Here is an 11,757-nt window from a genome sequence, read left to right on the forward strand (position 1 = left end):
GTTTCTTATGGCATTAATGGACCAGTTCTACGTTGAATAAAAAAACTTTCTAGAAAACCGTTGACAAAAAGTTGTTTAAATGGTACTTACTCAAAGTGGGTAACAACTAAAAGTGAAGTTCCCCAAGGCTTCGTTCTTTTAGCGCTACTTTTTTTACATATGTGAATGATAACTTTAACGTTATTAAGTCATAAGCTCCGTTTTTTGTTGACGATACCAAAATTGTTCGTTCTCTTAAAAACATTCAATCTCATCAAAAATTACAAACGATATTGACGCTCTTATTATATGGTCTAAAAAATGAGGAAAGAAAATCAATATTGAAAAATACTTTGTACTACAATTAGGGCACAACAACAAATCCCATGTTTATACAACAAAAAATCCCATATTTATACTATGTATTGTTCAGAATTAAATACAGGTGTAATAAATCTAAAAAATGCGAACGATATTTAGGTCTTCATGGAGAATCAAACTTAGTTATTTTCAAAACACACAACTATTCAAATCATCAAAGCAATACAATTGATTGATATAAAAGAACATTTTTACCGTATCCAGATTTATATTCGTTTTAAAATTTGTATTCGTTAAAAAATTTATATTTGTTTAAAAAAAAATAGAAACGTATGAGGATCTTCTAAACGAATTAAAGAATTATATGATATTTTCTATAAACAAAGATTGTTGGTGCTAAATAAATCAAGGGTAAAAAAATAATAAATGTTAAAAAAAATATGTATCTAATAAATGTTTTAAATGGTGCAAAAATAATAAATTCAATAAAAGTCTATATGAAATTGATAATTGATAAAAGTTTATTTAAGATTGAAAATTACTAACTAATTTAATATTTGAATCATATCTTCAAACTAAAAAAACATTTTTTTGCCTGTTCAAATGGAACTCCTAATGATCTTGTTACCGCAGCATCTATAGTAGAGTTTAAGATGCATCTTAAAAACAAATGGCATCTTTACTAATTCACATTTCTTTTCCTTTTTTTTTTCTTTCTAGTTTATATAAAATCTTTTAGTTTATATAAACTCCGACGTTGTTGACTTTTTATAAGAAAACTCCGACATTGTTGAGTTTTTATAAAAAGACTCCGAAGTTGTTGACTTTTTATAATAATCAAGTTGACAGAAATTTTATGCCTATACAAATTATTTATTAGACCTTATAATATAGACCTTATAAATAATAATTTTAAAAAAATTGACTTAGACAACTATTTGTGAACTGAAACGCCTCAGCAACGTTTGAATTTAATTCATTTTTATTTTTTTTGGTAGCTAAATAATTTTTAAAACTTACCACGACCAAAGTTTTGTTTTATGTTTTGACAAACAAATAAAATAAAAATAAAATAATTATTTAGCATCACTCGTCTGTTTAGCATTGTTTCCAGAAGCAGAATAGTGCAGAAGTGCAGAAAAAAACAGATATATTAGACTAATAAAATAGACTATTGATTTCTAAGATCTGATCACTAATTTCTAAGATCTGATCACTGATTTCTAAGATCTGATCAATGATTTCTAAGATCTGATCAATGATTTCTAAGATCTGATCATTGATTTCTAAGATCTGATCATCGGTTTTTAAGATCTGATTATTGATTTCTAAGATCTGATCATTCCGACCTTCGGACTGAGAAGAATTTAAAAGCATTCATAAACGGAGTTATTTTTTTCGAATTTATTATTTGCTTTTGTTTCTATTTTCTATTTGTTTATCCTAATTATTGTTGTTGTTGTTGTTGTTGTTGTTGTTGTTGTTGTTATTGTTGTTATGTACGTTTGTTACAAAAATGTTTTAACGACCCTTAAAAAGCGATAAGTAAAGTATGTCATAACTTTAGAACTAAAATTAAATAAATGGTAGAATCTAACCATCCATAAATACGTTTTGAGCCACATTTATGAAAATTATTTTATTTTAAGGGCTTACTTACGATTAAAAGTCTATGTTAATTAAAAATTAAGGGCTATGCTTACGATTAAAACTCTTACCTTATACCTCACCCCTCCCCTTTCTTTCCCATAAGAAAGCCGAAAATAAAGTAAGTTTGGCCGCACAGTTATAATTCAATGAACCCGTGCTGCACGTACTGTGCAGTTTTGTCATTCTGCACTAACTGAATAAAGTCAATAAACGAATTTTTTAGACAAAATATGAGTCGTATGATTTACCTAATATGCTAACTAAACAAAACATAAAAAACAAATTTTCAAACTTTTTTTTTGATAGCCGTTTACTGCTTATTAAACTTAAAATATTTTGAAAAAGAAAAGTTTTTTGAAAAGTTTAGATAAGAGTGTTTTTCTCAATAATAAAACTAGTCAAATACAATTCGCCCCCTATAGAGTTTTTAAATGTATAAGTTGTTTATTGCATAATATTTTATGCAGTTAACAATTCTCAGAAAATTTTTCATTGAAATTTTTTTCCTTTTTTGTTGATTAAAAAAATTCAATTTTATATTTTGACAGTGAAGTTTAAAAATAAACGCTTAAAAAGTTAACTTTTCTATTATTATACCGGATATTGATGCTCTTAATGTCAATGATAGTTATCATTATAATATTATTAAGATAAAGGAAGTTCGCCCACTATATTTTTGTTGCGTTTTTTTCTCCTGATAAGAATCTGGTAGTGTTTTTAAGAAAATAACAGTGATTCATTAGGAAAAATATACCCATTGAATATTTTTTTTAAGTTTTATTTATAAAATAGTATATGGATAAACTTATTATTGAAAAATTATTAGCTTTTTTTATGGATTGTAAATATGTGTGATACAGTAACATTTAAGTGTAATTTTTGTAGAAATTTGCACATATATATATACACTAGAGACTTGAAACATTGATTTAACAGAACAATAGAAGTTAATACAATAAAAATTCGAAAAGAGCGATTGACCGATAATCTGAACAATCAATTAAGATTTACTTCTAAAAGTAAAACTTTTTAGTTAGAAATGTGGAACCAACTTATTAAATATTAATTTCAATGAGGCGGTGCTCTTTGATAAAACCATTAGATCTTCTCAGAGTTTCGTTTTAAAAAAAATTTCTTCAGAACTGTTTCTTTTCTTGATTTCCTAATATTTTTTGATTAAATCTTTTAGAATTAAAATACCAAATCAATTTAAAGCAGGCAGTTAAAAGATTATGATTTTAATAATGTTTTTATTTCGTGGTTTGTTAATATATCATAAATAAATACAAAAATTATTTACTTAGTTATTCAGAATTTATAAATGTTTTGTAATTTTTTTAATATTGTTCTTTACTAAAATAGTTTCAATATTAAATACAACATTTTTGTGGTTAAAGATACTTAGGTTTCTTAGTAATATCTTGAAAAAACTTATTGAATTGGCAATTGTCATATTTAGTTAAATTATAAGCTGACGTTAACTTTAAGTGCTCTACAAATTTTGTTTTTAAGTTATGATATTATGATTTCGTAAAAAAATTTAAATAGTAAGGTTTAAAAAAATATATTCTAAAAAAAGTTGATACGCTAGCATCAAAAATGCCGTGTTCAATATTTACAAGATGTTATTTATTTTTTAGTACGGTAACTGAAGCATTTTTAACGATAAATATATATATATATATATATATATATATATATATATATATATATATATATATATATATATATATATATATATATATATACAAAGCACCGGATGTGGAATAATAACGTAATGTGGAAACCATGCGTTGTTACGTTTTAAGTTATTTAATCACGTAGCCCTAGTCTTGCGTGCAAACATAACCTTAAAATTTCGCATGATGTATTACTTGGCGTCTTTAAAAGGATAATTTCATACATACATACATACATACATACATACATACATACATACATACATACATACATACATACATACATACATACATACATACATACATACATACATACATACATACATACATACATACATACATACATACATACATACATACATACATACATACATACATACATACATACATACATACATACATACATACATACATACATACATACATACATACATACATACATACATACATACATACATACATACATACATACATACATACATACATACATACATACATACATACATACATACATACATACATACATACATACATACATACATACATACATACATACATACATACATACATACATACATACATACATACATACATACATACATACATACATACATACATACATTATTTTGATACATACATTCGTAAGCATCAAAGGTAAATAAGAGTTTACACTTATAACGTATATAAATGTTTTTATAAAGTTTATATTTTTTATGTCGATAACTGTTTTATTTTGTGACCTGTTTGCTAACTTTAAGGTAAATCATATTTCAAAAACTTAAAGTTTTTTGGGAGTTCCTTTTTTTCTATAAGAATTTTTCTGACTTTTTATTAGTCTGTGCATATTTCAGCATTAAATTCGTTTTAGGTATGTTCTTAGAAATTGCTTTTGGAGTAACAGCTCCTCTGCTTTTGTATGTCATTGCAACTTATCTAGACCATTTGTTTAAATGCAGATTTTTCCCGCCAGGTCCTTTTCCTTTACCAATTATTGGGAACTTACACTTGATTGGAAAAAAACCTCATGAAAAATTTGTAGAATATTCGAAAAAGTATGGAGAAGTATTTAGTCTCAGTTTTGGAATGCATCGTGTTGTTATTGTATCAGGAAAAGATTCTATTAGAGAGGTTTTGGTTCAAAAATCAAACATTTTTGCAGGACGTCCCAAAAACTACATTGCTAATATTGTATCTCGTGGTTATAAAAATATTGGCTACGGGGACATTGGACCTAAGTGGAAAATTTTGAGGAAAATTGCTCACTCTTCTTTAAAAAACTATGGAGAGTCAACTAAACATTTGGAAACGCTTGTCGTAAAGGAAAGCGAAGAGCTACACAAAAGACTTTTTAAAAATTGTAACAGATCAACAGAGCTAGAAGATGAGTTTGGTAAACATTTTTTTTTTAATTTCAAATTTTTAAATATATATTCAACATCATTAACTATCTTTCTTTGAAAAAGGTTTGTTGATTGTTACTTATATTATAAGTAGCATTTTCTATGCTAGTTGCAAAACACAGACAATAGGTTTCACTAAAGCTAGGTTTCACTAAAGCTAGGTTTCACTAAAGCTAGGTTTCACTAAAGCTAGGTTTCACTAAAGCTAGGTTTCACTAAAGCTAGGTTTCACTAAAGCTAGGTTTCACTAAAGCTAGGTTTCACTAAAGCTAGGTTTCACTAAAGCTAGGTTTCACTAAAGCTAGGTTTCACTAAAGCTAGGTTTCACTAAAGCTAGGTTTCACTAAATCTAGGTTTCACTAAAGCTTTCACAACCTAGCAAAAAGTCACAATACTACCTTGCCTAGTTTTACAGTTTAGTTCTACAAGCTTCATTTGTTCACTAAAAGTTTTATGGTCTCAGTCTGATGGAGCCATCTGAACTCTTGGAATAATTACCATGGGCTGTTTTTTGACTAGTTATAGCCTACAAATAAAGTATTAAGTCAGTTAAGCACTGATAATTGCATTGATTGTTACGTTCTAAAAATAACTGCTACCCTAAGATTATATTGCTTTACTTTTTACAATCTTTCTGAGTAACCAACGTTATGATTGCGCCTTTATGACGAGATATATTAGTCAATAAATTGCTAATCTCAATTTGGTCTCAGATTATCGACAATCAAAAATTTGACCATATATATTAAAGAAAAAGAGATAAAATTTAGCCGATAAAAATTTAAATTCTCACAAGCTACTGAAAACTACTTTAACATTACTTATTAACTATTTAATATACACCAGAACTCAAAACTCATTCAATTACAACCAAACACCTGCTAGTCAAAAAAATAAAAATAAAAGTAAAGTCTAATTAGTGATACTATTTTATTATATTGCGTTTCCAAATTAAGAAATTAAAATATATACAACTTAATTAGATATATAAAATTTGTTGCTCTCACCTTTGGGGCGGTTGTAGCTAAAATCTTAGGGCCTTTTTGATTCCAGACTTTAACCATCGCAATTTTTTGCAGAATATCTTTTTTGACATAAGTATAAACGTGTAAATGCTTGGAGTTTGCTCCATATTTTAAAGTTATATCAAACATTAAAAAATGCTCTATCCGCCCCGCCCCCCCAGTTGCCTATATTTTTATAGTATTGCTTTAGTTAAAATCCTAATAAAATTCGAATATTAATTGTAGATCATAATAAATATAAACTTTTATGAGTTTTTCATATTTTACGTATATTTTAACTTTATTTTTTTTTATATTTTAATTATATAAAAACAAACTATAAAATTATATGATAATCTTACGACTTTTATTTAATTTTATAGCTTGTTTATATAACAACTGTTTATATAACAAATAATATAACTCAATCAACTTTTATTATAAATCCATCATACATATTATAAAAAAATGATACATATTATAAAAAAATGTTATATAATCAATCAATTTAAAAAAGAAATTATATATATTATATTTAAATAGGTGTTGCGGTTTTAAATGTCATTTGCTTTATTGTATTTTCAAAACGCTACGAGAACAAAGATTCTGAATTTAAAAAAATACTTATGTACATGAATTATGTGTTCAGTGGAGTTGCAAGTACAAATTTTACTTCGTTTATACCGTGGCTGCGTTTTTTTCCATTAGATGGTTTAAGAAAATTAAAAAAAGGACTTTCAATTAGAGATCCGGTTCTTCGGAAACAGTTGTTATATCACAGAGAGACCTACAATGAAAGCAACATGCGTGACTATACAGACTATGTCATACAATTTTCAAGAGATGAGGCAATCTTGAAAAAGTTTGGAGAACAGCTAACTGATGACTACTTAGAGCTTTTACTTAATGATATATTTATAGCTGGAACTGAAACTACATTGACAACTTTACTTTGGTCAATTATCTACCTCATTCACTGGCCAAAGTTTCAAGACGAAATTTACAATGAAATTGTTTCAACTATTGGTAAAGATAGATATCCATCTACGAAAGATCGTAATTTGCTACCTCTTGTCAACGCTGCGTTATCAGAAACATTGCGCTTATCTTCTGTAACTCCATTAGGAGTACCTCACAAAGCTATGGAAGATACAACTCTCTTGAATGATTTAAAGATCCCCAAAGGTACCACAATTTTAACGAACCTTTGGCAACTACATCACAATGAAAACTGCTGGGAAAATCCACATGATTTTAATCCATATAGATGGTTTACTAATGATCAAACACTTGACTCTATAAAATCTATGAATTTTTTACCTTTTTCTGCTGGTACCAGAGTGTGTTTAGGAAAGGGTATTGCTGAAGTTGAACTTTTTCTTTTTTACTCAAGGCTGGTTCGTGATTTTAAGTTTGAAGTGAAACCCGGCGATAGTCTACCAAGTTTAGATGGAAATTATGGAATTACACTTACCCCACGAGTTTTTACAACATTTGTTGTAGCACGAAACGATTCGTTGATTGCACGAAACCATTCTTTGTAGCGCGAAATAATTTGTTGTAGCACGTAACGATTCGTTGATTGCTTCACATGAAAATGAACTATGAAGATCTATGTCAAATATAATCCATATTGTTATAGTTAATCTTTGGCTTTCTAATTTTAAGTCAAAGTCGTGTGAAGTGTTTTACTAAAATTTATTCAATTCGAATACAAATGAAATTTTTGACATGAGCAAACAAAAAACTAAAATATAACTTTGTATGTAAAAACTTTATTTTATTTTTGTTAATCGAATCGAAATAAGTTTATTTTTTCTATTTTTTACGATATTTAAATCTTTAAAACTGAATTAAAAAATATGTTATAATACAATTTTTTGCATATTAGTAAATTTTTGTAAAAAAAATTACCGCGGAGTGCACGTGAGCTTCAACTTGCGTTTAAATAAAAAATTAATAGTTAAAAAAAGATTTTATTTGTTTTCAAAACTTGTATTTTAATATATAAAAATTTTTTTTTGAAAAATATGATAAAAATAGTTTCTGTATTTTTTTTCAAAATGTGTACATGTCTAGATAGAAAAATAATTATAAAAAGATAAATAAAAACTATACTGAGCTATTTCTTTTTATTTGGTTTTAAAATTTAATTTTAATTTTTAAATTTTTGAAAAATTGCCCAAAGTAATTCTAAGATGCAGTGTTTATGGAAATACTACTCAATAATAAATATTATGTGACACAAACAATTGCTTGGAGTAATTCTAAGATGTAGTGTTTATGGAGATATTAATCAATAATAAATATAACTCAATATTAAATATTATGTGACACAAACAATTGCCTGGAGTAATTCTAAGATGTAGTGTTTATGGAAATATTATTTAATAATAAATATTACTCAATAATAAATATTCCCCCGAGGATTAAGTAAGAAAACATTTTTACCAAAGTTTTATTACTATTACCATTTTTATCCTTGCAAATGCAAGTTTTTTTCAAAACTGTATTGTGCGCTTTTTTCGTAACGGTTTAAATACATTGGAAGGAGCTTATTCACCGCGTCTACATCTGCTGGGAACGTTTTTTTCCATATTTACTATTTTATCGAATGATTGTGGCAAAAAAAACATTTTTATACTCATATTTAAATACATGTTTCATTTGTTTTTACATGTTACTAAAATAAGTTTTATAATTAAACTGTTTGGTTATTCTAAAAGTAATTCAAGAAGCTAAAAACTCTGTATTGGTCCAAAAACAAGAAGCCAGAAGCTGTTTAATAATCTCAAAATAAGAAGCTAGAGGCTGTTTAATGGTCCAAAAGCAAGAAACTAGAAGATCCAAAATATGATCCAAAAACAAATATAGCAAACTTAATAGAGTTAATATATTCTTTAATAACAAAATAAAGACACAAATATTTGATTTATTCATCAGAATTCTTTCATAAGCTTGGTGTGCCATTTTTTGTCCTTTTGTTTTTTAAAATAAATAATAATTTTCATTATAAACCTTTCAATGTGAAGGTAAATGTATTCTTGTAATCATCTCAGAAAATATGTGTGACATAAAAGTTTTAGATTTTTTTTTATGAAGTTGTTATATATTATTAGAAAAAGCTTTAGATCAATATTTTAAAAGTATCTTTAGAGTTTGGGTGGTATTGTGATGATGATTTAACGCATTATTATTGATAATAGATCAATAACAATTTCTCCGCAAAACAAAGGGATGTGTTTTTTTATATATCCACAGAATTTTGAAATATAGATTTAACGTTTTAATACATTAAAAAATTCTTAACCTGCAAGCTTAAAAAACAAAAACGTTTTTTCTAAAACAAGTAAACTTGTAAAAAATTTTTACAAGTTTACTTGTAAAAAATTTTGAGTTTAATTTATCAAAAAAAAAAGCTAAAATAGTAAAGATTACAAAAAATATGGATATAATTATTAAGTTAAAAAACTGTTAAATTTACTCGCGAAAAAATAATCTGTTGTTGATGGTGCAAACGAAGTTAAAAGCGAAAACCTAAAATTAAAATCAAAAAAGCTCATCCTATAGGAAATAAAATAAAAAATCGAGAATGATAATCTTAAGATTAGCGAAGTTTTTAGATAAAACAAAAGTTCTTAACAACGCAACAAAAAAATAGGGACAAGGCTATATATAAACAAATACTATGCAAAAGGAACATTAAAACATTTTTAAAATTTTTAGAAGGAAGTGGTACGGCTTTGTAAAGATGCTAAGTACGTCTTTATTAAACTTGACAAAATTTATTGTAGAAAATTTAAAAAATGGATGACTATTTTAAGCGACTATTTAAATATTCATAAAACTTTTGAATTTAAACTTTTGAATGAAATCAAAATGAACATACCCTACGGACATTTGTTTTTATAAGTTACGTTCTAAATGTCTTTTAAACGTCTTTTAAACGCTCTTTAGGAAAAAAATGTTTAGAAGACGTTTAAAGACATTTAAAATACATTTAGAACGTAACTTTTAAAAACAAATGCCCTGTGGGTAAATTAGCTATAAAATTGCTTAAAAGTAGTATTACTTGAGGTATTTATGATATCGCTTGAAGAGTAGTTTTTAATGTTTTTATGGAGAAACATCATTATGTTTATGGAGAAACATCATTATGTTTATGGAGAAACATCATTCTGTTTATGGAGAAACATCATTATGCTTACGGAAAAACATCATTCTGTTTATTCAGAAATATCATTCTGTTTATGGAGAAACATCATTACGTTTATGGAGAAACATCATGTTTTCCAAGTATTGAATTCATCAATTGTAATAAGTGTTATACTGGATAAGTTAAAAATTTTCTAAATTTTATCAATACATAAATCAAGAGAAATCCAATCATTAAACATAGATCAATCATAACCTTTCCTGCAATCTCAACACTACATAAAAAAATAGACTTCAATTGAGTATGTAAACATGTAGTGTTTAATTAAATCATAAATAAAAGTCAGTATGGGTTCCAAAAGCAATATTCAACAGAGTATGCTATCCTTTATCTTTTTTTAATCACATTTAGGATCTTTATCAACCTGTCGAAGATATTCACACCGTCAATCAAAAAATAACAGAAAAAAGTATCATCACAAATAAAAAAAATAACTCTAAACTTATTAAAAACTAAATATAGTTTACACCAAGGTTCCTTTTTTTCTCCCTTTTTGTTTTTAATTTATTTAAATGATCTTCCAAATATTTCAAATAGGGGAGAGTGGGCTATCATGACACACGGGGCAGCGCTAAACATTGTAGCTGTGGAGACATCTTATAATTTATGACGACCACTTTCATATTATGAATCAGTTACTACTAGAGCTATGTTTTGACAAAAATATATTACCATTAGGCCTGCGAGGGGTTGAATTTTAAATTTTTTTGTTAACAAAGTAATTTATTAGCTTTAAAATTGCTTAGTTTTAAGGTTATTTATTTTATCTTATTCAATGTGTAAATCGTTAAGTAACATTATTTTGTAAACTAAAATCCATAAGGTCTTTACTTCATTACACAAAGCTATTAAAAAATTATTTTATACTAAAGATAAAGCTTTTTTTTCTGTTAGTAAGTATGAGGTAACTAATCCAGCATTTTTGAGGGGCTGTAAACAGGTGAAATAGTACTCGATTGCGTCATTAACAATTTTAAAAACCATTTTTTTAAATATTTACAACCACCTTTCAAGTGATTTAGGCAAATATAATACTAGAAGTTTTAATTTTGAAACAACGCCATAATTTATTGACGTCTAAGAATGACATTTGAAATAATATATTATCTGAATTTCGGAAATGTGATTTGGAACATTGATGCATTATTTTGTTTATAATTATTAATTTGTTTGTCTTTTAAGAAAAAAGTCTGCCTTTTCAATAAGTTTTATACTTTTTATTTATTTTTTAATGATATAAATTTCTAATTTTACTTTAAATAGTCTCACAAGTTTAAGTTGATATATTTTGATAACTAATTAATTTAATTTTGTAGGTATAAATTTATTCTACAAACTAAACCAATCGCCTGAAAAAAGGCGTGTTAAAAAAATTTTTACGAAGCAAAAATCAAAAGTGTATCAAACTGTACCACTCTCCCCTAGTCTTAAATTTATTATGTTTGCAGATGATAGAAACTTATTTAGGGTAGATTAGGGTAATATGAGCACCTTGGTAAAATGAGCAT

At 26.4% G+C, this 11,757-nt stretch overlaps 1 protein-coding gene across 2 annotated transcripts; it reads left to right on the plus strand.

The window, feature by feature from the left end:
* The first annotated feature begins 3,827 nt into the window (after nucleotides 1–3,827).
* Nucleotides 3,828–8,154, plus strand: LOC136092314 (steroid 17-alpha-hydroxylase/17,20 lyase-like). Of its 2 annotated transcripts, XM_065820254.1 has the most exons (3): nucleotides 3,828–4,283; nucleotides 4,498–5,019; nucleotides 6,577–8,154. In XM_065820254.1, the coding sequence occupies exons 2-3, from the start codon at nucleotides 4,500–4,502 to the stop codon at nucleotides 7,575–7,577; spliced, it is 1,521 nt and encodes a 506-aa protein (XP_065676326.1). In that variant the 5' UTR covers nucleotides 3,828–4,283; nucleotides 4,498–4,499; the 3' UTR covers nucleotides 7,578–8,154. The 2 variants fall into 2 exon arrangements, with proteins under 2 accessions (XP_065676326.1, XP_065676327.1); XM_065820255.1 differs by lacking the exon at nucleotides 3,828–4,283.
* The last annotated feature ends 3,603 nt before the right edge of the window (nucleotides 8,155–11,757 follow it).

The sequence above is a fragment of the Hydra vulgaris genome, chromosome 15 (genome assembly GCF_038396675.1).
Source record: "Hydra vulgaris chromosome 15, alternate assembly HydraT2T_AEP".
Lineage (NCBI taxonomy): Eukaryota > Metazoa > Cnidaria > Hydrozoa > Anthoathecata > Hydridae > Hydra > Hydra vulgaris.